At 46.8% G+C, this 25,951-nt stretch overlaps 1 protein-coding gene across 2 annotated transcripts; it reads right to left on the bottom strand.

The window, feature by feature from the left end:
* Positions 1–16,004: 16,004 nt before the first annotated feature.
* Positions 16,005–23,280, bottom strand: RBM47 (RNA binding motif protein 47). Of its 2 annotated transcripts, XM_074154631.1 has the most exons (4): positions 22,125–23,280; positions 20,415–20,621; positions 16,649–16,851; positions 16,005–16,256 (listed from the first exon to the last, which is right to left on the bottom strand). In XM_074154631.1, the coding sequence occupies exons 1-4, from the start codon at positions 23,251–23,253 to the stop codon at positions 16,005–16,007; spliced, it is 1,791 nt and encodes a 596-aa protein (XP_074010732.1). In that variant the 5' UTR covers positions 23,254–23,280. The 2 variants fall into 2 exon arrangements, with proteins under 2 accessions (XP_074010732.1, XP_074010731.1); XM_074154630.1 differs by lacking the exon at positions 20,415–20,621 and having other exon boundaries at positions 22,125–23,253.
* Positions 23,281–25,951: the final 2,671 nt, after the last annotated feature.

A 25,951-nucleotide genomic window follows, 5' to 3' on the forward strand; every position in this document is an offset into this window, starting at 1 on the left:
CATTGCTATTTTGTAGCATGTATTTTCTTTAAAAAACCAACAAACACAAACCCCAGCCAGAACAAGACAGTAATTATTAACCAGACTTGTATGGGTTATTGGCTTAAATCCATTAAATACATCAAGCCCTGCCTATAGTGAAAGAGCATGGGACAATTATTGATTTCAGGAATTCCTGTCCATACAGGATATCTGAAAACTTGTAAGTGATGAACTCGAAAGAAGCCTTGCAGGGTTGCAGTGGGACCTAAAATTTCAGATTTTGCACATGGATGATGGGGCTTTTTCACAGACCAGAGAGCGTCAATGGGGAGATTTGCAGTTGTTCGCCATCTAGTTTCAATTAGGTGCTTTATGTTGTCAAAAATGAGGCACTGAAATATCATTGTAGCTCTGGGCCATGGTCCTGCTGCTGCTGGTCTCACTGTTGTGATTGCACCCTGTGGTTTTCTTGCAGGATGTGTGACTAAATTGCTCTATATGGAGGTGAATACTAGACACAACAGGGTGGTACTGTTTTTTTCCATGATATGTTTAATGGGTGTGCTTAGCTAGGATAGTGGGTATTGTTAGGGATTTCCCTATTCCTTCTACTTACCACTAGCTTTTTTCCAAAATTAAGCATTTCTTGACAAGTTTAGAGGTGGCACTTGTAGAAATAGAGCATAGTGCTGGAATGGCTGCTTTGACTAAGCTCTGGATCCTGCCTAGGCTGCTGGCACCTGCGGGTGCTGGGAGCAGGACCAGCACTTTGGAGGTGTCCCTAAGGTGTGTTGGACTTACCTACAGCTCTGCAGTTCTCAGGTGTTGACCCTTCAGGTGCACCCAGGTGTTGTTGCTGTATAAACAAACACATGCAATTTGTATTACAGAGATAAAGATTTCTCTTAAAATGGATTAAATATGCAGGGAAAGGGAATAGAGAATTACTTTAATCCAGGAAGAGCTGCAGGGGCCGGGGGGAGGTTAGGGTGTGCCCAACAAAACCCAGCTTTGTTAGAATTTCATTACTCTTTACCTGGTACGTGAGCCTCCCCTCTTTTTATCACTCCTATGGATTATGCTGTCTCACTGTAAGTAATATCTCTCCAAAGAGCAACTTTATCTATACCAAGTAATTCACCTAATTGCATGCTATTGAGAGAACAGGGTTTCACTCTGGTTCCGAGCTAGAAGTTCCAAGGTTCAGCACAAAACGGGGTGAAAAAGTATCTTATCAGGGATCTATACAGTCACTTGCTGTTTGTTCTTATTCCCTTACTGTCCAACAACTCTAGATCCTGCATGAAATACGTGGGTTCAGTTTTATGACCTCAGTATATAACGACTATGTGACATTTTGCAAACCTCCTCCCATGAGAAGATCAATGCTAATTCCTTTGGCTGCGGTCACTGGCTGTAGCACAGCCTGGCTTCTTTCTTGGCTTTTCTGCTTTAACCTTGCTGAGTTAAATGCCAGAGGTTTATTACATGCTCTCTATCTGGGTTAATTTTTTCGGCCTCCCAATCTATTAATTGCCATTTGTAAATTTTCCTGGTGGTAAAGGTCACAAAGATAACTTGGCCCCTATAGCTTAACCTCTTGGTGCATCTCAGGCTATGAAAGGTGGTGTTGAAGTCTGCTGATTAAATTAATTACTCCTCTGAGGTTTCATCATAAAGGGAAACTATTTTGCCTTTGTAGTTCACTTCCATCCAATTTTTTGCATGCCATCTCAGAGTTGGGTTAGGAACCTCTAATTTTACTGGGGTGCAATCAGAAGGTAGGAACAGCTTTGTCAGACATAAACCTGTTCCTCAACTGTCTGCTGCACAGGGTGCCTTCCTCCTCTTCATGAGACTGGAAACCAGGCTGTTGCTTTTGTTTTCCCTCTAAACTTTCTGCCTTTGCTAGGAACACTGGCAGGCTGATGGAACTGGAGCAAAGCCTGAGAATAAGACGATGGTGTTTTGGTACCTAAAGCTGCACCAGCCAGCACTCAGCATTCACTCTAGTCCCTGCAGACAAATCATTCATGGAAGGGGTGTTTGCGAGGGTCAGACTTGCTTTCCGAAGTCCCACCTGTGTACAAATCGGAGATCCAGTGCCCCAAACCAACCTGTTCATCTTTGAGGGAACAACACAAGGGTATCTTCACAGAAACCTGGTGTCGCCCTGCTCCTTTCATCTGGCCTTCCACTCCTGGTTAGCCTTTTCTCCCTCACACGGAAATGCATGGGTCCATCTCTGCTGCTCTTCCTGGAGATCACACTGGCAGAGTCCAGCAGGGCAGGTAGAGCCAAGTCAATCCCAAATCCTGCAGAATGGCCCTTTATGTGAGCTGTTGGAAGCTCATGTAGGGGGAAGATGTGCAGAAACTCCTGTCCTTTCTGCATGTTGTCCCCTTCAGCTCGTCTTTGCTGAGGTGGTCCTACTGTGTTTTATCACTGGGGGGGAGCATCGCAAATGTGGCATTGCAGCTTTTCTGGAGGTGGCTGTGGTGGTATGCCAGAGACTTAACCAAACTTCTGTGCTTGAGTCTCAGCTGTCTCCTCTTTATGCTCCAGGGTCCCTATGGACTAGCATCGCAGCCTTGCCTTTCCTGCCAGGAGCATCTCCAAGGCAGCTGCAGCAAAACCACCATGCTACCTGTAAAATGTAGCTTATGAGTTTAAAACTAGGCAGTAAAGTATGTTTGTGGCTGTATGAATTACGAGGCAAGATGCAATCCACTGCGTTAAATGGGAGAATCCTGAAATGCTTATGAGGATTCGTAAAAAATAAGTAACAGCGTGAATTTTTTTTCACCTTCGAAGCAGCGTGTTGTAGGTACTTATGTACTTGCACTAGTGAATCAGCTAGATGCTGATCCGTGCCCCAGTACCATACCCCGGCTCAGGGCCTCTGGGTGTGCTCTGCCAGGGTGCCGTGGCTGCAGCCCAGGACCTGGGGGCTCACGCCAGGTCTCCTCTCTGCAAGTCCAGGCCTGCAGGGGGTTATGCAGAGCATATGGAGGAGGAACATATGCTGTAATATCTGTGTCCTATTGTACTGGGGAAAAGCTGATTTCAGCTGTCTCCGGCCCTTTTGCTAGATTATGTTTTAGCACAGAATATGAATGCAATGCTCAAATGTACCTTAAAACAGCTTTTCAGGCAGCATGTGGTAGAAGTAGGGCAGCTTTAGAAAAAAAAGGGTCTCCAAACAAGATTATTCTTAAGAAAAAAAAAAAGGCATTTGCCTACCTTCCCTTTCCAGAATATCCAGTCTTCATGTCGTCTTACTTTTTCACTCACTGCATATAACTTTTCCAAAGCCCAACTTCACAGCTCCTTTGCTCCATCATTTCCCAATTTGGAAATAATTTGCAGCATGTCCTGGATACTTGATCTCAGGTAGATGAGATTCCCAACTGAAGCCAGCCTTCGTTTCACCCTGTGCACAGGACATACTGGATACCTAAGCAGTACCATGCTCAGTATTATGCTCAGCAGTATTACATCTGCTGCGTTTCTGCCAGCTCTCAGGCTATATTCCTAACCAGCACAGTGTTCAGGCATGATCTGAATAGCCTGAACACCTATGGCAGCCCCTGGCACTGAAGGTGCCATCTACCTGCCAATACAAATCTCTTTCTGCAATAGTGGGTATGTTGTAAGGTTTCATTGTCCCTGTGGGCAGAGTGTGGCTGCTATTTCTCCATATGCTAATCTTGAACTGCCTTGTGGAAAGCAGGTCTTTCATCCATAGCTCCTTCCTTAAAATCAATGGCAACAAATACCAACATTTTCAAAAGTGATCAATATGAGATTTTTTCGAGGGCACATTGTTCTAAATTGGGTTTAGTGTCTTAAAAAAAATGTTTTTGCTTAAGTGCCAGAATGAGGGCTAAATCTTCAGAATCGTGGAGGAGCTGCTGCTGGATGGGTCAGCCTGTCAGAGTGAAACACCCATCGTCTATCACACTGTCTCCAAAGGGGAATGCTTCTTCCACCTTCCCCACAACGAGACATTGTTCTCCTACATTTCAGGCCCAGGAAAGTCATGTATAGTTTAAATGGAAGCAACTGTGTGACAGAAAGTAAGGGGAAGGTACAAAGTACCTATGCACAATAAAAAGGAAGGGTGGTTGATTGAGCTGCCTTCAGTTTGGCTGGAGAGAGAGAGAATTTGGTAGAGATGTCTGTTGACAGTTACTACATAAAAAGAAAATATGTTCACCTTCAGAAATCCCCTGAGCTGGAAGTGCCTGGAGGCTGGAGGGGTGCTTGGGCATGGTAGATAAACTTGCCCTGTTCTTTTTCTTCCCTGGCTATTTAATTCTGCTGTTGCTGGAGACTAAATCTTGGGCTAAATAGATCCTGCATCAGACTCAGCACAGCGCTCGTAAGTTCTGACTGTGCAGCTGCTAAAGAGACGGAAAGATCTTCTGGGAGAATTGACAAATTCTCTGTTAGGCTGTAAATGGTGTGGAAGCAAATAGATACCATCACTCTGCTGCTTCTACACCATTCATCTTGGGCTGCTTTGAAACACCATCTTCTCTCAGCATTCCTTGTAGTAGCAAGCAAGTTAGGTAAATTCAAGCTACTCTGCAGTTTGGGCTGAGCAAGTGTAGAAGCGGAAGAGTTTAAAGTAGGCACAGTTGTCTCTCTTCTGGCAAAAAACCTGCATAGACCAGAACAGCCATCACATAAGGCTCCTTATAGTGGGAGTGTCTAACCAAGAATCAAAATTTCACGCGAGCAGTAGCTTTGGCAACAGACTGCTAGCAAGCTGTCACCCAGCGAGCTGCCAGGGTAGGTCTCCCCAGCCAGCGGGGAGGTGTTGGCAGCTCGGACTGGGGAGACCCATCCCGCAGGAGCAGAAGTGAGGGGCCAGGGCAGCAGCGTGGGGGGCTGAGGCTGCAGCTGCCCAACGCCGCGCTGCTCGCTCGGCGCGTGAGCGTACGTGTGTCCTGCTTGGGATGCAGCTCAAGCGGATGCCTCCGAACAGTTTTTTGGCAGAAATCTTTTCATGGTGTGCCCAGCTTTATCATTTGCTAGTTCCTGTAGCAGGTCATCCTTGACACCGATCCTTTTATGTCTATTTAAATGTATCTATTTCTAGCTTTCATTAGTTTGAGCCCCACGTTTTTGAAAGAAAAAAAAAAAGTGTTTTCTTATGACAGTCACTAGTTGTCCAAATGTTGCTTTCTTAATAAAAAATTACAATTTGCTTTATTTACTTTCCAGTTAGAGATATTAGCTCCTTTGGACCTGGCTCTCATTTTTGATCAATAGATCCTATAACATTCATCAAAAGCTTTTGTTCTGTTTGATGAAAGTGGAAAAGTAAAATTTAGATAATCGCCTCCATTTTCCTTAGCAGGGAAAACCCTGTTCCTTGTCTGCTCTCTTTTCTCCATCCTCCCAAGCTTCATCTACTATTAAATCTTATCTTTTGGGGTGCCGTTATCTTCTTGGTACAAGCAAAGCCCTAATTACACTGAATTTCTGTATTAAAACCACCAGATATCAGTGCCTTAGCCAGCCCTGCCATTTCTGGAGTGAAACAGCTGTTGCATAAAGCTGCCCTTTGTTTCCCTTGTTGACCTCTTGCAGGCTTTTCTACTCTACCTTCACTTTTTTTTCTTCCCCCTTCTGGTTTCATTAAAAGTGTAGCTTTCATCTTTTGTTTCGGGAGGTGCGTGTTCCCATGCTGGCCCTTTTGTACTGCTTTCACGGCAAACTCGACAGAAGTGGAAAACTTGTTCCTTACAAGACCTGAGGTCTCTAAGCCCCGTCCAACCCCGTGACATCGTCCTGCCCATCGCACCGGGGTTGTAATGTCAGATTCCAAGGAAGAACATTCTGGAAGTGCACTTAGATACAATTTTGTCAGACAATGAGTATACTCCCACTCCTTCTACTCACTAAGGGATTTAAACCTTTTGGGGCTTATGGGTTGACCCAATTAATAAATAGGTAAAAATTAATTTAAAAGAAAAAAGACTGTTCTAGTAAGACTGGAATCAACAACAGGAAAAAACGGAGGGGCTCTATGAAAACTTGCCAAGTATAATTTATAATAATGCTTTTTTGTAATGAGCTATCAGAAGGCTATCCTGAAATATCTTTCTTGCAGGCATGTTCTCTTTTCTTTTCCCCACTATAATGTGTGGTGCCAGGATGTTTTAGTAGTCTCTTCTTAAAGACTTGTCTTGAAATATCCAAAGTCATTGAGTTATGAGTATTTAAGATTATTATAAATGATCGCTTATCCTGTACAGGCTGTTTCGGGGTGTTCCTAAGTTTTGTCAAAGTCAAATTTTAAAATGCTTCTTGGTAGGAATTTTCCGTGGTCATGGTAAGAGGAAGAAAATACCTCTGTGCAGGTGCCATCTGAGCCAGTTAAATTAGACACGCAGAGGAGTGATGCCACAGGAAACTCATTCACCTTTTGGATTTCATTAATTTTTTTTCTCGGTCCCTTATTCAAAGGCCATGTAACCTCTGCCATTCACAACGGCCAGGTCAGCTCTCCCCACAGCTTTCCCTGTTTGCAAACCTTGAAAACCCATTTCTGGAGTTAACTGGGGTCAAACCTCTTGAAGGCTGAGGGGTGATTGCCATGGTGTGTGTGGGAGCGCTCCCATGGGTCAGAGCCTGAGACAACGGCAGGAGAAAGCCGGGGGGGAGCAGCGGCGGGGGCAGCGATAGAGCTTTCCCAGGGAGGGAAAGGGGCAGAAGAATTTTGTTTGCTGCCCTGATGTGAGAAAGAGCTGTTGGTGCTTGATCCCCCTCTTGCTGATGGCACTCGCTGCCAGCTGTGGCCTGAGGAGATGTGCATGGCCATTGCGCAAGCAGCGGGAGAGTAGGTGAGGAGAGGCTGGCGGAGCAGCCCCCGGGGGAAACACAGCCTGGCTGCTGGGGAAGAGCGTGGGGCCGTGCTGGGCCAAGGGATTATCTTTGGGAAAAAGCAACTGACGTGAATAAATGGGAGCAGGAGAGCTGTTGGTTAATGAAAATGGCTCATAGCAGGAAATATTGGGGCTGAGCGTTGGCAGCCTCATGGGAGGAGTCACGTTGCAGTCGTAAGAAGTGGTGTTGCCCAATTTCATCTGCAAGATGTTTAGTGTGCCACCGGTGGGGCTTTCACGTTGCTCAGCCACGCTCACCTGCCCAGGGCACCACTAGCTGTGTGTCTTTGATGTGCTCCTGCCACTGTGCCCTTGCTGTCGCCCCGTGGATGGAGACAAGCTGAGACGGGAGCAGATGCCAGGGAGCTCCCTTGGGCTGCAGGGGCTCTCCCCTCTGCCTGTGCCTGAGCACCGGTTCATGTGGGGACGTGGCAGACCGCACCAGGAAGCTGAGCCTGGTTAAACATGAGCCCTCGCTCCTCCTGTTCAGCCGGTGGTGGCTGGCAGACCCAGCACCGGGACTGGCAGCAGCGGTTCTCCAAGGATGGTGGTGGGTGCTTGGGGTGTGTGTCTCGCCCGCTCTTGCTCTGGGCTGGTCAAAGCTGAGCCAGCTCCGGTCTGGAAACCTGGATGTCAGCTCTCAGAGCACCTGAGATGAAAACCCCTGCTTGGCCCGTGCAGATGCAGAGCTGGCATGTCCTGGGGACAGCAGCAGTACCTTCACAAAGGTACTTTTCAACTGTAGCTGTTATCTTGCGTAGGCCAATGTTTCCACGGATTGAGCAGACTGTAGCAAAACGTTGTTTAAATAGTCAGACTAATGTTGCCCTAAAGAAAATATTGGTATGTGTTAGAACATGGGAGTGCAGCCAAACAGAAAAAAAACAAAAGCAAAAAGCCACAGTTCGCAGAAATCATCGGGCATGCCACCCTCAATGCTGGAGAAGACGACCTCCAGTAACTGGCACTCTGACAACGGCTATCGCACCCGTCAGTCGTTTGTGGGTGGTGGTTTCCTCTGTGCTACCAGGAAAATGGTGGTATGTACCCTCGTGGGCAGGACGGACCACGCTGGGGGCAACTCATGGGCACGGTCTGCAGAGTTTCTTGCACATCTTCTATTTCCATTAACATTTTCTCAGCCTGTGCCCTCATCTCAGCTGACAATGCTGACTAACCGGTGCCTCACCAAGGATGCTCCCCAACTCATAACCCAGCCTTGAAGCATCTCAGAGGCGTGGGCTGCGCTCTGGTCTCCGGGGATGCTCTGGCAGGAGGGAGGTGCTGAGTTCCCCCCAGCCCCTCCATCACAGGGATGTGATTCCTGCTGCCGGTAAAATGGTGGGAGTGTGTTCCCGGTCCAGGGTGGTGGCAGCTCTGTGCCACCAGCTGTACCGAACCGGCTGTCCTGATCCCAGTACACTGGGCATCCAGCTTTCATTTCAAAAGTTGATGGTATTCTGGAGGTGAAGCAAAAGTTGTGAAGCTTGCTGCTTTCCTGAGTGATATAGTGTTAAATAATTTCCTAACGATTTACCTGCGGGTCATTGCTGCTGCTTTAGCTAAAAAAGCAGTTGGCTTTTGGAAAGTTGTTATTCATACTCTGGTTGCAAAAGCAAATGGTGGGCAATCCTCACCTACAATGAGCTGACGTGTCCTTAAATGCCACAGCCAGGGAGAAACAGTGATGCTCATGGAGAGTTTTCAAGCTAGGGAAGGGTATTTGGTCATGAGCAGCTGCCCTGTCCCAGCCTCCCCTATGTTAAAGCACTCTGGTTTTTTTGTTGTTTTTTTTTTCTCTTGTGGGCAAATCATTTACTGTAATTTAATGATCACAACCACATAAAATTCACTTCCTTGTGGTAAAAAAAAGAAAAAAAAAGAAAAAGGATTAAATGTCTCAGTTTATCTTTCCATGTAGGTCACATGGCCAGTGCTGGTTGTAAAATGTTGAAAAACTAGTTTGAGGTGTACCCAGTGCCAAGTGCTGTACGTTTCCCTATTCTCCCTCCCCTCCTATCGCTCACAAAGATGCCACAGAAAGACAAGGAAGTTTGCTTTCTCAGGGAGTGGATTTTTTTTTTAAATGAATTTAAAGCAGCATTTAGTATTCTTAAATCTAATTCTTTAAGACTTCAGTGCTGTCCTAGTCCCAACCCCCAAAGGAACAGCCTGAGAACAACTCGTATAAAATCCAAAATGTGAAACAAAGTCACTTAAAACAGAGAGTGTCTAAAAACCCCATGCATGCTGCAGGGACAGGGTCCAGGTCTCTGTCACCCTGGTGAAATTAAGAAATGCTAGGTGAACTGGGAAGGAGACCCTTGTGCAGCACGTAGCCTCTTGTGCAAATAGCAACACAGTTCCCTGGGGTTTTGAGGTATCTACAAACCCCTTGGAGCTGGGCTGGGGGCTCAGGCAGTGGTGAGGTGGCTGAACCTGGCGGAAACCCACCTGCCAGGGATGGTGAGGAGGTTGGTGGGTTGGATCAGCGTTTGGGAATTTGGCTCCTGAGTAAGGGGTGATGGGCATAAAGGAGTTTGGAACTCTGAGACAGCACAGTGCTGAACAGGTTTTGATTTTTCTTCCCAACTACAAATTAAAGCAGATTTCCATGATTTGCTGAGTCCTTGTCCACTGCTTCTGGGCAGTGGCAGTGTCTGTAAAAGCTGAAGGCATGCTGACACCTTCCTCAGCTGAAGTCTTTGTTACGGGCAACTTATTCATGGGTGAAACTCAACCCTGTTGTGGGACCCAGCCTGAGGTCTAGGCTCTGCTGAAATCCTCTTCTGCTTTGTGTTAGAAAAGAGTGAAACCATGGGAAAAACACATTGCTAATTAGAGTGTATCCACTTTATTTAAAGTGCAATTGACAACATCTTTGTCAGACGGAGTATGGATGCTGTCTGGTTTTAGGGAAAGCAAGTGACAGGTTCTGAATGAGCTTCCAATAGTGCCTATGGGAAAAAAGAAACCTTTTTCCGAAGCTGAGACGTACTTAATACTGCACCTTTGATGCCTACCGTAAAGATGTCTGTAATCTTACTGGAGTTGATGCTAGTGGTCACCTTGCTGGTACAGGACTGCTTAGCATCAGAACTGTTTAAAAAGCATCCCTCTTACTTTAATATCAAATACAAAACCGTAATTTGATTTTCAGTCACTTTGCATACGTGTATTTGACTATTCCCATCCCTTGGAGAGAATCAGCTTTTCTTTGCTGTACGTGATATTCATTATATTCCCTGGCAAAAGAGAAATAAGCAGCCAGACCCAAAAAACCTGACAGAATTATTTCTTCCATTTATTTCTGTTTTGCAGGACCCTAAGAAAAAAAAATCCTGATTAGGATGGAGTGGGAGGGTTCAGCCAGGTCAGCTCTGCTTACTATCCTCACTGTCTGTGTGAGAGCAGGCACAGGGCTGGGGGATCAGTTCTGGTTCTTTCCATTTCCAGCCCACTCTCTTTCCCTGTCTGTACTCTGGGGAGGACTGGCTGGGAGGTGAGTGCAGCATCTGCCAGCAGAAGCGAGGCCAGCCTCTCTGTGCATCTCCCTTCAGAGATGTTAGGAGGAGAGGGGGGTGTGTAGCCAATGCAGTCATGTCAGTGCCCTTCTGGGTGTGCAAAGGAGAAAAGCAGACAAGACATATAGGAGGTTTTTTCTGCCTTTTGTGGGTGTTGCCTAACGTATTCAGCCAATGATGTCCTCAGTTTGACAAGTCAATAGTAGGGAAAAGCCCTGAACGTGGCCAGGTGAATCACTGGGGAGACCACCTCCATGGAGGGAACTCCAGTGGGGAGAAATGTGCATCCAAATCAAGGACACAAAACAGTTTTCTGGAGAAGACTTAGTCCTTGACTGCTCACCTCCCACATGCAGGGTCTGCAGTTTTGCCTGAGCGAGGACTGCGAGGCAGAGCTTCCGTCTTCTTTGACTAGGAAACCAGTGAACTCCAGTCCTGGTCTTCTGGCTGGAGGAAAAAAAAAAAGCCAACAAAACAAAACCTGATCTAATTCATCAGCTTGATAGGAAATACTTTGTATTGAAGTACTTCTACAGTACCAAATTTCTAAAAATTTCCATAGTGTCTTTGCTCTTTGGCATCTGACCATAATTGCTGGGCACAGCCTGCCTTTGTGCCAGGAGGCAAAGACTTGGTGCCACAAACCAGCCGTTTTTTATTCCCTAACTTGCAGCTTCTCCCTGCAACATCCCCCAACCATTTTGTTACCAGGCAGGACTTGGCCCTGAAAGTCAGTCAAGTGTGATTCAGCATTTAACTGGCACACTGGAGCATAAAACCTGACTTTGCTGGCTTTTAGATGCCCAGCAGAGGTGGTTTCTCTTGTTATGAGGTAGGTCTGGGGTTTATTTATATTACAGGTCAGCACGATGGGCCGGTTTTGTGGCTGATAGGCACAGTGGGAGCAGAGAGGTCAGTAGGTGCTCAGGACCCAGCCAGACCAGAGACACCAGGGGTGTAACACCAGCCACAGGGAAGGAGATGGAGTACCACATATACCTTTCCAGACATATCAAAAATGCATTTTGCATATACTTTGAGCTCTAGTGCTTATATAAACGAGATGTTGCAATACCAGAGTGGTATCAATCCATTTGAATTTCATGTTAATCTGTTTATATAGTAGCTACATCCCAGTCGTGTTAATGGGTGGTGCTTCCTGAAGAAAGTCAAAGCTGTTTTTTAGCGATTTAGGTCAAAACCTGCCAGGGAAGTGCATGTCTGCTCTTTGAGATCATCAAGAAAGAGATTCAGAACGAGAACGGGATCGACTTGGCAGTGCGTGGAATTGTCACAGTGCCCAAGGCCTCAGCAGAGCTCCTGACATTCCCAAGGCAGCAAGGTCATCTTGAAAGCACAATTGCATTTCTCTGGTGTTGTTTATGTTAATATCCTGAGAATGACTTGCATATTTCAACCTTACAATGAGTTAATCATTAATTAAGATCTTACAAAACTGAAGTCAGAAACCAGCAGTCCAGGAAAAAAAAAATCTCTTGTAAAATGTCTATTGAGAAAAAGCTGCTTAGATTGATTTTAATCGTGGCTATCTTGGATAAAGTGAAAGAGGAAAAAGCCAGAAACATGTCTCAGTGTGGCACAGTTCTTCACCTCACTTGGAAAATGTTGCTTTTTATGAAGGGCATGCCTTACGTCTGAACACTGGAAAAGGGCCTGTGGTTTGCCGGTGGTTTCATTCTCATCCAAGTGAACGTAGGTGGACCTCTAGTCAATGGAAAGGTCAGCAATGAATTGCCAGGAAGATGTTAGTGTTCTTGTGTGACTTGACGGGCAGGTGAAGTCCTAATGTGGCTGTATTGCCTTGAAAGCTGTTTTTAGCATCATGCTGATTACCCATTCCCTGAGCAAGATAGATCGACCTGCTGGTGGAAATGATTTCTGGGACACACAGACTCCTACACCAAAGCTGCAATGTTTATACAGGGAAAACAGCCAAAATTAGGTGACTTTGTCCCCTCCTCCCAAATTTCACATTATTCACTAGCACTAGTCCCTGCCTTGGTCACAAACACCTCTCCCATCTCTTTGCTCTGCCTCAGTTTGCCTCTGCTCCCTCACACTGCTCTTCTCCCCAGATTTGGTACTTGCAGCAAATTTTCTCAGTGTGGATTTACACCAGCTGGGCATTCTGGAGGTGGAGCATGCTGAGATGAAAACTGACATGCCAGTCCACAGCACTTCTGCCCCACAGCGAGGATGTGCAACAGAGCTACAGGTTTTTTTGTGCTCTGGGTGGATGGAAAGCACAGAGGGATCATAGAATGGTTAGAGTTGGAAGGGACCTTAAAGATCATCAAGTTCCAATCCTCCTGCCATGGGCAGGGACACCCCCCACTAGACCACGTTGCTCAAAGCCCCATCCAGCCTGGCCTTGAACACCTCCAGGGATGGGGCACCCACAGCTTCTCTGGGCAACCTGTTCCAGTGTCTCACCACCCTCACAGTAAGGAATTTCTTCCTACTATCTAATCTAAATCTCCCCTCTTTCAGTTTAAAACCATTACTCCTCGTCCTACCACTACACTTCCTGACAAAGAGTCCCTCTCCGGCTCTCCTGTAGGCTCCCTTCAGATACTGGAAAGCCTTTATAAGGTCTCTCCAGAGCCTTCTCTTCTCCAGGCTGAACAACCCCAGCTCTCTCAGCCTGTCTTCATAGGAGAGGTGCTCCACCCCTCTGAATGCCAGCTTCTGAATGGCAGCCCTCTGGATGCCAGCTTCAGCTCCATCCGCATCCAGGCACTGACTCTAAACTGGATGTGAAAAGAGATTTAGGCTGATCAGAGGCTGCTGGAAGAATGGGGAGATGCCCAGTACCCCTGCTGGGAAGGTCACTGTCCTCTACAGGTGGTGGGAGCGGGCAGCCAGTGGGACAGTGCATCTCCCCTGCCTGCTCCCTGCCTGCCCCCCAACACCCTTGTCCCAGCTTGAAGGGGAGCACAGGCTTGGTGGAGTGGCTAAACCTGGCAGTGGGATGTGGCAATGAAATAACAGTCTCCATTTTTAAAGAATGCTTTATTCACTACATCCTAGAAATGTACCGTAAATGGAGCAAGAACTAAATAAACTCAGAGGCTTCCGACAGTACAGAGAACAGAGATACAATAAAACACCTAAAATATCAGCTCTTTTGAGAATAAGGCACACTAGTTTTGTTTTTTTTTTTTTTTTTTAATTTTTTTCTTTGAATAGTTTGTTCTTAACCTAAAGATGTTCACATTTCAAGTTATCAGACTTACCTCAGTAGTAGTGTACATGAAATGGTTTAGAAGCAAGTGTAAAAGACAGGCATGGGCGGGAGGCTCAGTGTGACCTGGCTGCCTGTGTCCCCGTGTCCTGCCTGCGTCCCCGTGTCCTGCCTGCGTCCCCAGGTCCTGCCTGCTCCTGCCCTGGCACAGGCAGCACCCACCAGTGGCCTGGGACACCTTGGGGTTTGCCCCCATTGGCTTCTCGCTCTCCCAGCCACCTCTGCGAGTGGTGGGACCCTCGTCCTACCACGGGGAGGGGATGAGTGGGAAGGGAGCCATCACCCTTCATCCCTCCTCTGTGGGTCAGCTGTGGCGTGGGGCTGGAAAGGGGCCAGTGGAGACCCAAATCCCTAGACTGCCTTTTCCCCACCCCAGGGGTGTTTGTGCAGAGCCCACAGACCCGCGGCGGCATTTAGTGTTGAGCCGTGCAAGGCCTTAGCCGGAGGGCTGGTTGGGGGGCTCCCCCTGTGGGGCTTTGCCCAAATCCTTTCCATGGGGCGAAGGTCTGGGTGCGCTTTCAGAAGCAATAAAAGTCTGCCGGAAAGGGGTGCGGAGGGGCAGAGTCCGACCTAATGGTTAACCTCCTCACAGTGCTTTCGCTAAGGGGGTGACGGGGTTAAGGAGAGCTCAGCTTGGCTGAGCGAGAGCACCTATAAAACCAACCACTCGATTTGGAGGCAAGGAAAATAATTAAAAAAAAATAAAAAAATGTATTAATTAAAAGGTCACTTCGCTGAGCTGGACGTGGTGTGGAAGTGGTTCAGTTGTCAAAATATACTTAATAGGAAACCCCTTCGGTTGGTACTTATACCATAAAAAGTAAAGGAAAATTGTTTACTCCCTGCTTCGCACCTCGTGCCACTGGAGCTGTGCTTGCAGGGCTGATGCACTTCATACAATGGGCAAGATATTTCTATACCGTTTTACTATATTTTACATTCACCGCACTACTAAATAAAAGCCTTTAAACAGGCCACAAAACACTGCAATAATATATTTACTTCTTAATAAAACAAAACTTTTTTATAACATCGCAATAAAAGGTTTTTGTTTTGTGGCAAACCACATAACCGTGTAAATTTGCAACATAAAATGACTTTAAAAATGTATATTAAAAGATATTTACAAGCTCTATGTCTTAAAATCGTCGGGTCTAATCGCTCCCACCCCTGATGTGCATGTACAACTCCAGTTGCGGAGAAGGGGAATTAGGCGTGGGAGGGAGGCCGGGAGGGAGGCTAGCCCCGTTTCACTAATTCCAGTATCACTACCACCCCTAGTACCTCGGAAATTTCTCGCGGAACATGATGGAGCGATGGGTAAGTAACGCTGCGCATCCTCTCGGCGAGAGCGCGCCTGCTCTGGCCGACAGCAGCATACATTCTCAGTCACTACCACATATACTTCAAAGAAGGAAATAAAAGAGCGTTGAAAAAGAGCCTAGGCTTTATACTGGATGAAGATCTAAGTCAAGACACCTCGTGCGAAATATCGGCTACTCGTTTCTGCACATGCTCCAACTACAAGTAGCTTCAATAAATAGAAAATCCAGTTGTTAAGGAAAACTCAGAGCCTTTCCTTTACTTAACACAAGCCTGCAAATCACACTGTGAAGAGATTTGTGTGAGGAGGCTTTTTTTTTTTTTTCTCTTTCTCCCAAATGGGCAATATTAGTTACTTCTGATTTCAAATAAGAACAAGCAGATTGTATTAATGCCAGCACAAAAAGGCAGAGGTCTTGCACATTTTTCAAATTGCACTTTCCAGTATAATTTCTTAAATAAGATACTTGTTGGTTTTTTCCTTAAAAAAAAATTCTAAAGTATGTATTCTTTAAATATTGAATATATTCTTCAAAATATATTGTTAAAACTTTCCCTAGCTGCTCAGGTGTGCTTTTTAATATATAGCTGATATATTATTAAAGGCACTACAAAATAGACATCTCTGGAGTGCAGAAGTTACTAAAAAATAACCTTCATACCACAAATATATTGAAAATATAACTGCTAATAAAAAAAAAAAAATAAAAGACCCTATGCAACCCCACTAGGATGCGTATAAATGCACGTCAGCGGTGGGCTGGATGCATCGAGGTCCTTCAGAAATGTATGAATACAGGCATGTTAAATTTTAAAAATAGCCTACAAAAAGTTAGTGAAAACTTCAAGCGTAGAAAATATTTCAAACACGTTTTTTCTGTGACATTCTTCACTTCCTGCATCAGTTGACCGAGCCCAAACGTTTACTCTTTCACAGCCGGTTCTTTCTTCATAAATAGTAAAGTGTTCCTTCAGTGTGTGTTTCTCCGTCGCTCTCCTCTGCCGACAGTCTCAGTACGTCTGGTAGACGTCGTGGATGGGGACCTGGATGGTCGCGGCCGGGAAGGCGGGAGGGATGTAGCCGGCGTATCCCCCGTAGGCGGCGGCGGCAGCAGCGGCGGCGGCGTTCTTCTGTAGCGTGGCTATCGTCGCTGTTGCCGCGGCGGGGGCCGCGAACGGCACGTAACTTGTCCCGTAAATGCCAGCGGCGGGGATTCGCTGCACGTTGGGAGCCATGGTGTACACCGGCGTGATGGGGCGGCCCTGGAAGGAAAGCATCGGATTCAGACCTCAACAAAAAAAAAAGTCCTTAATTGCTGTAATATCCCTTTTCCACCCCCTGAATTGTGAACCCCCTAGAAGGCGACGTGATAACGGGAGGGTATGAGAGTTATGCCATCATGGGGGATGTTCCCTCCATCCGAGATTTGGGTTCCCTACAGGGGGAGAGCAGCTGTCCAAAGTGCAGGTGTCTAAGACAAGCCAGATGAACTGCAGGGCTGTTGGGCACCATAACATCCCTGACAGCAACTAAAACAGGAGCAGGGCAGGAGGCCAGGCTTTTCCCCCAACCTGGGAATGCAGAACAGGCCACATGGAAAGCAGGATGTATGGGAAATGGGATGTATGGGAAGCAGGACTCGTGCTGAACTCACCTGGAAGGGGGGAGGTGTTGAGACGGCTGGTATTACAGCTGCAGCCGCGGCTGCCGCAGCGGCTGCTGCACTAGCTGGGTCCTGCTGGACGGCTATAGGGTTGATGATGTGCTCGACAGTGTGGATTTTGCCATCTTCCATCATCTTGGCTGGTGGAGCAGCCTGAAACATGGAGTACTGGGCACCGATGGCAGGGATGGCCACTAGGAGAGACCAGACACATCAGGTGCGTTGGGAGCGTGTCTCCAGGACCTCATCTCAAAGAACCCTCCCTCCTGGCTGCACTGTCTCTCCTGCAGTGGTCCTGTGCTGCTCTCCTTGGAGCAGGTAGCCCCGTGTGCTAGCGGGGGGAGCTGGGCCACCTCTGCCATCCCCATGGGTGGGAGTGCTGTGGCTGATGCGCCGTGATGGGCTCAGTGCTGCCTGCTCTGCCCAGCATTTCCCCCCCATGTTCCCGGCATGGGTGTCCCAGGGTCAGAGCCCTGCTGGGGACCAGGAGTCGCAACCTGGATTTACACAGCCCCTTCTGACCACCACTGTCCTCCCCCCGGCCACAGGGACGGGTGGGGATGCATACTGTCCCAGCGGGGTTCCTGCTCCAGATGTTGAGATCAAGGGACGTGTGGCTGCCATAGGCAGAGCTACTCTGGGAAAGAAAAGTGTGGTTTGTACTGCAGAAGTTGCAGGCAGCAACCCGTCCAGTCTATATGCTGTCCTTTGGCCAACCCTGCAAAATATCAGCTCATTTACTATTATTTATTTCCCAGGACTAACTTGGCTAAGTGTGTTTTATCCCATCTTTCTGCTAAAGGATCAATCTGTTTAATGACACTAAAAAAGAAATTGCTCTTATGAGAATTCTCCCTCATGCCAAAATTGGACAATGCAAAATGATTAGAACTACGGTCTTTCAGACAAAGGGCAAAGGTTGTGGTCAAAATGATGGTGTTCAAATGGTGAGTTTGTGCGTGGTCCAAAGTGGAGCTTCGTGGCACTGCTTAGGGAAGAAATGTGCTTTGCTGAACATTCCCAATAATCACAATAATTGGATATGAGCCAACAATGTTCACTCACAGTTTAGAAAGCCAGTCACACCCTGGGCTGCATCAAAAGAAGTGTGGCCAGCAGGCCAAGAGAGACGATCCTGCCCCTCTGCTCTGGTGAGACCCCACTGGGCGTACTGCGCCCAGCTCTGGGTTCCCCAGCATAAGAAGGACATGGACCTGTTGGAGCAGGTCCAGAGGAGGGCCACAAAGATGATCAGAGGAATGGAACACCTCTCCTACAAGGACAGGCTGAGAAAGTTGGGGTTGTTCAGCCTGGAGAAGAGAAGGCTCTGGGGACACCTTATTGTGGCCTTTCAGCAGTAAAAGGGGGCTGATAAGAAAGATGGGGACAGACTTTTTAGTAGGGTCTGTTGCAATAGGACAAGGGCTAACAGTTTTAAACCGAAAGAAGGTAGATTTAAATTGGACATAAGGAAGGAATGCTCTATGGATGAGGGTGATGAGACACTGAAACAAGTGGCCTAAAGAAGTTGTAGATGCCCCATCGTGCCCCATCCCCATCACTGGAAGTGTTCAAGTTCAGGTTGGACGGGGCTTTGAGCAACCTGACCTAGTGAAAGATGTCCCTGTCCATGACAGGGGGTTTGGACTAGATGATCTTTAAAGGTCCCTTCCAACCCAAACTGTTCTATGATGCTATGATTTCTGTCATAGTGCACTCTTCAGCATTCAACTTGTGAGCCTTTCAGCAGTGAGGTTATTTACCAGGAAACAGAGTAATCAATAAATGATGGACTAAGAGGTGATGCTGACTTCTATGGGAGGTGCAGCCAGTAAGTCAGAAATGAAGCCAAATACGCACACGGGTTTCTTTCACTGGGATGAAACTTTGCAATGCGGAAGTGTCCAGTTCTGCCTGTGGGAAGGACAGGTGCCAGCAAGCAGTGCTCTCGCTTTGATCCTGGAGACTGCAACAGGGGATCTGATCAGCTGTCTTTCAGGCAGAGGTGTTTCCACTCAAGCAGAGACCTGCATCCGTGAGCTTTTCCAGTTGTCCTTCTACACCAAGTCCACCTGGTCAGCTCAAATCAGTTTTATCACCGGTTTAAATAACCTGGATAATTTCTTACCGAAGCAAAGGCAGAGAGCTCACGTGCTCCAGTCTGCCGTAACTTCTGGTAGAAAAGCAGTAACAGGCAGCTGAGGTGTTGGGGCGACCTCTCAGGAGTTTTCTAACCATTTGCAAAGAGACGAGCTTTAAGGTTGTTCTAAACAGTAGGAAACTTTGCAGAGTTGGTACATCCCTACTTAGTTTGGGTAATGTGCTTTCAGAGACATTCCCTTTTAATAACAGAGGTAATTCTTGCATGTGGTACCTAGATCATATGATCTGGTTGGGGAAAACGGACTGAGTGCTTCTGTGCTCAAAGGCTGGGTTGAAATAATACAAGAGGGGAAGACCTGATAAAGAAATCTGAATCTCAACATGCTTCAGCTAAGGGTAGAAACATTTAGCGTTTCAGGGCTTTGGCAGTCGAATGAATTACAGACACCACCAACAGGCCTGCATTTCAAAGCCCTCTTTTCAAGCATCCTTTAGTAATATCTGGAATTCCTGAAGTATGTTTATAAACACACATAGCGGTAATATTTTCTGATGGTGAGTGGGTAGTTTTCTCAGGTAGTCTGATCTTCCTTTGGAAACGGCTCAAATCTTAACAGCCTTCCTTTGTCTCTAGACCTCGACTCACATTGTCTCATCCAGCTGTTATGGAGAACTCTTCACAGCCTTTATTAGGTGCAAGCTGTAGTTTCCATTGACAGTACGGAGCATGTTTTGGGAAACAACTGCAGCTTTATTATTAAACACTGCTTAGGTCCTGCTGTTAAAATTTACTTGGAGAGAGGAATGGGGAGAAGACCTGAGGACTTCTGCAACAGGGCTTGACCCCATCACCTGCAAGGACCTTCTTCCTCAGGCTGCTTTTCCAAATAAAAATCTTTCTGAACAGGATCTTGAGGAATTGCAGGCCTTCAACCTTCATCCTGCTGGATACTCAGCTGAGGATGTGGCGGGAGGGGGCGATCCCTGCCCCTGCCCTTGGGCCAGCTCTCTGCAGCCCAGCAGAGCTGAGAGCTCTCTTGTAGGTGCTGCCTCAATGTAAGCTGGACCCTGAGGGCTCCCTGCATTGCTCCTTCCCCATGCCACTGAAAGTGATGGAGGAGCTTGCCTGAGCCAGGGACTTTCCTGCAATGGGAAAGCCCCAGGTCCTTTTCCCAGCCTTGTAGCACCGGAGAAATCCAAACTAAGCAGGGGAGAGCTCTGGCCTGGCTGGAAATCTGGGGTAGGAATCTCCTAGATTGAAATTAGCATTGGAGACATTAAAAGAGAGGATGATTTCTCTTAGTCACCATGCTCTAGTGTATGTAACTAGATGGAGAGTAAAGTCCACTTCCTCCTGAGGAGATGCAAAAGGGGACAGGAGAGGTGGGCACAGCTTTGGCCTTTTTTTCTCTGGCCTGAAGAGCTCCCAGGTGTTCATGTCCCCTGTCCTGCTGTGTGCCTCTTGTTTGCAGAAAGCCTGGCCGGGGCCAGGAGGGATTCGGCACAGGGGAGCGCTGAGCCCCAGCCACGGGGCTGTCCCCACTGCCGCAGCCATGGTCTGGCCCTGGAGATGTCCCCTTGTGCCTGACATGGGGCTTGAAGCAGGGGCTCACCCACCACCTCTGTGGTTTCCTCCCTTGTTGCACATACTCACCTGCACCAGGCTTAATGGCCACCGGATTGACTGCAGGTAACTCCAAGTTGGGTACCAGCTCAAATCCTTTCTCTTGCTGTTTTCCTTTGCCTTCATGGTACCTGCTGTAGATGCCACGGCCAGCGGAGTATCCCCCCAGGTAGGAGCCCCTGGGGCCCGGGGCTCTGTTGCCAGCTGCACCTCGCCCTCTGCCTCGTATGCTGCCTGCTTATGGTGACAACAGAGAAGAGGATGGTGAATAACAGAGAGTGACAGCCCCGATAATGGGGAGTACGAACAGCCCCAGGCTGAGATGGGGGGGCATGTGCTTAGAAATGAGGCTGCTGAAGTTTCTTTCATCTGAGTCTTAGTGAACTCGCTTAGGAAAACAGAAGAGTTTCGCCTTAGAAACACCCAGTAAACCCATGGAAGTTTTGCTCTTGGTGTTTGACAATACATTAACTGCTTATTTATACTGATGCAAATCTCGTGGGCAGTGTTATGGGTATAATCCACTCAGCGGAGAGAGAGGGGCTCCTCCAGGGTGATTTCTATGCAGTCGGAACAGCTTCTGCTCTCAGCTGTCCTTCAGAGAGACCCAGCCTCTCGGCTGGCACGAGGGGACTCTGCAGAGGTGGCCCAAAGTTGTACCTGGCCTTTGACCAACTTTGTCCCAACGCTGCATATATTTTTACTACCGCTGTTTCTTTTGTCTGCTATTTTCTTAGTGATGTGAATACACCCTAGCTCCAAAAATATTGCCTTTATTTATCTTAGCGAGTCAATGTGTGCCTTACCACAGTACTTTGGACACTGGGGTATTAATGCTATCTATGGTGGCCTAATTGAATATTTAGACTGTCAGTTAACTCCTTTGTAGTTCATTGCAAATACAAACCTGGAAATTGAGAAGAAGCTGAAATTCTTGATCAACTAGGGTTAAGAATTTGGTTTACATGGGTGCTTTAAGAATATATTAATGATAAACTGTGTGTTATATGGAAATACACATTAAATTTAAGGAAACTATAATTCCTGTAAGTACAGAATAATTGCAATTATAGTACCAGTTATAGCTGCTAGGGGTTTTTTTATGAATAACTGATTTTTGGTTAATTTTTAATGACTAACCAATAACTAATTGAAGTATAAATAATAAAAAAATTATTTTGCACTCCCGTGATTCTTTCTGCTCATATTTCTCAAATGACTTTATGAAGGACACTGTCATTTTAATGTGTAAATGACACCTGGAGAGCTCCCAACTGGTGCTTTCCCTGCTATCTTTCCCTTTGGATGACCTGGTCACTGTACCCACACCTCCAGGAGAAGGCAGGAAGGAGCCCTCTGTCATGATCTCCAATACTTGGAAACCATCTCTTTGGAAGGAGGCATCAGAAGCCGGAGTCCTTGGACTTGTTCAGGCTTAGTACAGCACTCATAAAAAGCAGATCCACCCCATTCTGTGCTTGGCCTGTTAGCTCATTCTTAACCATAGTTTTGATGCCTCCCTCATACTAGCCTGTACAGTAGCAATTATTTATAGATAAATACGCTCTGTATCATCATAAATTAATATGAAACAGAACATAAATATGGCAAAAAGACCTACAGAAGAGTGTTTCAGAAAAAAGTGCATAGCACCAGCTGGCCTTTGGCTCAGGTGGACTTTGGGTGACACCAGCCTGAGCCCAAACCTGCCCATTACATCCCCTAATTGTGCTTACTAACCTTTCACAAAGTAATCTCTGTTGGGCCCGATCAAGGCATTGTATGGATATCCATAATACGCTAGCGTGTAGGGATCACAAGAGTAAACATAATTAGGTTGCTGAGTTACTTCGGGCGTTGCTGCAGCCCCTCCTTTTGCTGCTTTCTGGTAGCGAGTGTATTGCTCCTTGTCTACTGGCTTGGCCAAGGTAACCTCCAGGCACGAGCCTTCCAGTTCGACACCATTAAGGTTGTTCATGGCATGAATGGCATCTTCCCTGGTTGAAAAGTGCACAAAGGCATAATCACGTATTTTTTTCACCCGCTCTACACAGCCAGGGTTAAACTGCCCAAAGACCTTTTTAATGGTGTCCTCTGTGGTCTCAATCATTAAATTCCTCACATAGAGGATTTTAACAGTCTCCATGACGTCTTCATCCACGTCTATCTCTGGTTCCGCCCAGTCAACAGCAATTTGGTGTCCCCAGAGCTGAATCCTTCCTGGCATGAGTTTCCTCCTGGCCATTGCTGCTGCTCGGTGGCTCTCGTACTCCACGAAGGCGAAGCCTCTGTTCTTCATCTTGTCTGCAGCACTGGCATACACGATGACATCCAGCACGCCTTCCGTCACCTTGGCGATCTCTTCCAGGATCTCCTCTCTCTTCTTCATCTTGGGAATGCCTCCGATGAAGAGCCGGCAGTTATCCACACTGCAGCACACACCCAGCAGCCTGCCGGGGCGGATTTCATAGTTGTTCAGCTCCCTGACGGCACGCTTTGCCTCATGCTTTTGTGTGTACATCACGAAGGCATAGCCACGGTTCTTCCCATCAAAGTCCATCATCAGGCGCATTTCGTAGATGCGGCCGACAGACTCGAACACGGGGACCAGCTCATCTTCGTAGACGTCGCGGGGGATTTTGCCCACAAAGACTTCGCAGCCACGAGGAGGGTGCAAGCCCTCCCAGCCGGGAGGAGGGCCACCATACTTGCGTTGCCCGTTCTCCTGGATCATGCTATATCCAGTGCGCTCCATGAGGGCCAGCAGAGCCGCCTCATTGGGTGCACCGGCAACGCCTTCAGGGACTTTTGTGGTAGCCACGTTGGAAGAATCGTTGCTCATCCTTGCAGTGGAGTCCTCAGCGGTCATGGTGTCAAACTCATTCACAGCCTGATAAAACCTGGGCGAAGGAAGAAGGAGGATGCTTGTTAGAAGCTGTTAGCTACTACCAGAATCCCAACCCCTCTCTTTTCTCTTCCTGCAGTTGTTCTGCAAATTCATTTTTCAAACTGGGACTAAGGCTGTAGAAAAGCAGATTAACGAGCCACACCAGCCTGAGCATTTATATTGCAGGGGGAGCGCATCCTGGATGCAGGCACAGCCCCTCTCTGAGGGACGTGTGAGGATCACCTGCCTGTACCACCCCAGCACTGCGAGCCACTGCCACAGGAGGCTGAAGTTGCATGAAGGGATGCCACCAAGCACCTCAAGACCCTAGGGAGGGTTGTCTTCTCTTTGAATAGGTAAGAATGAGCTGGAAAGGGATTGGGAGAGGGAAGATACAACTATGGAGCAAGTGGTTCCCACCTCCAGAGCCCTCTCCTCCCTCTCAGCCATTACTTAGTTAATGCATCTACTCCCAAACAGCGCAAGTGCCAGGTGCCATACTTCACAGTGAAAGATGGGGAATGCATGAGAAGTGCCAGGCATGGTTCCCATTTGCTAACAACCCCTCCCGCCTCTAGGCCTTCACAATAACAATTGAGCAGGAAATAATAAATACGCTTTAGCATTGGAGGACCAACTCTTATTCTCCCATGCCAAGGGTGATTTGGCAAGCTTCCGAGTTGCCTGCTGCTTGTGGTACAATGTCCATGTGTTTGTCTCTTCTGTTACTACAGCAGGACTTCAAAAAAGCTGAGGGGAGTCACTCTCTTATGACGGGTAACTTGCTTTAGAGCAGCTGGCGAGCACAGGCCTTAAAGCCAGCAAGGGGAAGGCAAATCAAAGAAACCTCATTCTGCATTTGAATACAGGCAGAGAGTGGAAAATGCAGGACATACAGGAGGACATGACCATGCTAATGACCACAACTGCAAGTCAGTGGGCTTCCTCTCTGAGTACAATTAAATAAGACACTTCGGGACTCTGAGAGTAGTTAGTTCATTGACTTTTAAAGCTGGAAAGGTCCATCAGACCATTTAATACAGGTGATTGTATATGACATGGACCATTACATTTTATTGTTATTTGAATGTTGAGTCCTATAACATTTATCTGAGTAAACTGTATCTTCCAGAAGGACCTTGGTTTTAAGGAATCAAAGAGCTGTACACCCCACCACTTCCCTTGATGGTTTGTTTGCTAATCAATCCCTCAGACAAGCAAGCATGCTGTATTTCTTATGAAAATTTGCCTGGCTTTTGCTTCCAGCTAGGATTACCTGTTAAACCTTTCTCTGATAGACTAAAGAGTCTTTCAAGACCTCTGCTTTTTCCTTATGATGATATTTAAGTTGTCTAATCAAGCCACAACTCTGTCGTTTTAATAAAACTTGCAGGCTGAACTCCTGAATTCATGCACAATCAGTCATTTTTTCACCTAAAATTGTTTTTCTCCACACCACCTCACTAGCAAACCATGTGGAGGGTTTTTGGCATTCCTAACCCCAAATCATTTCCAGAAGCACCACTTGCTGCGGTTATGTCTAATGTGACAGGCATTAACATGTTTGTTACTCCTAAATGCCACAACCTTGTGTTCAACAGCTTTGCAAACCACCATAAGAAATGCTCCCAATATGGGCTTGACAGGCTTATTTTCCAAAAAAAAGGACAAAGCTTCAGCCAGATTTATTTATTCTGTGTAATGGCGTTATCCAATGGGACACAGGTTTTTCTCTGTCCCGCAAGGACTCTGATATATACCCTTCGTTAGAGCAACTTGGCCATTTTCAATGCATTGATTACCTTGCAAGCAGGTTTTTCACTAATACAGTAGGCCCAAGTCCACAGAAATATGAGAGCAAAATTTAGGCACCTAAGTCTGATTTGTATGGTCCACAAAACCCGTTTAAATCATAGTGACCTTGGCACCTCAGATTTTTTTTTCAGTAAAGTCCCTGAGCTGCCCAGAATTGTGTTGGGCTGTATCTAGAGATGCCTCTGCACCAGCAAGGGCAAACACCACTGTGCCTGGTTCAGCTTCTAATTTGACATTGAGAAACCAGACCTCTGAGCCCTGGTCTGTGGTGGGGTCTGATCTTGCAGGTGTGTTTGGGCCACGGGTGTTACATGCTGCTGCTTCTGAGCCACTTTCATTTAAAAATATGGAGAGCAGAGGGGGAGGCAGACAAGAAGAACGGCAGTAATAGTGATACTGATGCCCAGGCAATACTTGAGAACATAATTTCTTTTAAGCCAGGTCTTGTATGGAAGTGCACCAATTTAGATAACTTCTTGTTTTAAAATGCTGTTGATAAACACGTTTCTCTCAGATTCAAATCTTCCCCCTTTTCAGTGTGTCACAGTCAGATATTTTGAATTTACTCCTGGGAATTATTTGACACAATTAAAAAAATTAAGGCAGAGAAAAACATTTTCATTTTTCACCCTTTCCCTGAATGAAGGCAAAGCTTGTTAAACAAACTCTTTACTGGGGAATAATCGTTACCTTTACATGGGCCACCTGTTGGCAAGTGAACTACTTATCGCCCCAGGTTTGGGTGAGTTTAGAAATGAGTCATTACCATCAATTTTAGGTCAACTTACAAAATAAAAGTCTCTGTATTCTGTTATCTGCAGTAGTTGGGGCTATAGTCTAGAAAGCTACAGACCAGGCCTGTGGA

Source organism: Numenius arquata, chromosome 10 (assembly GCF_964106895.1).
Source record: "Numenius arquata chromosome 10, bNumArq3.hap1.1, whole genome shotgun sequence".
NCBI lineage: Eukaryota > Metazoa > Chordata > Aves > Charadriiformes > Scolopacidae > Numenius > Numenius arquata.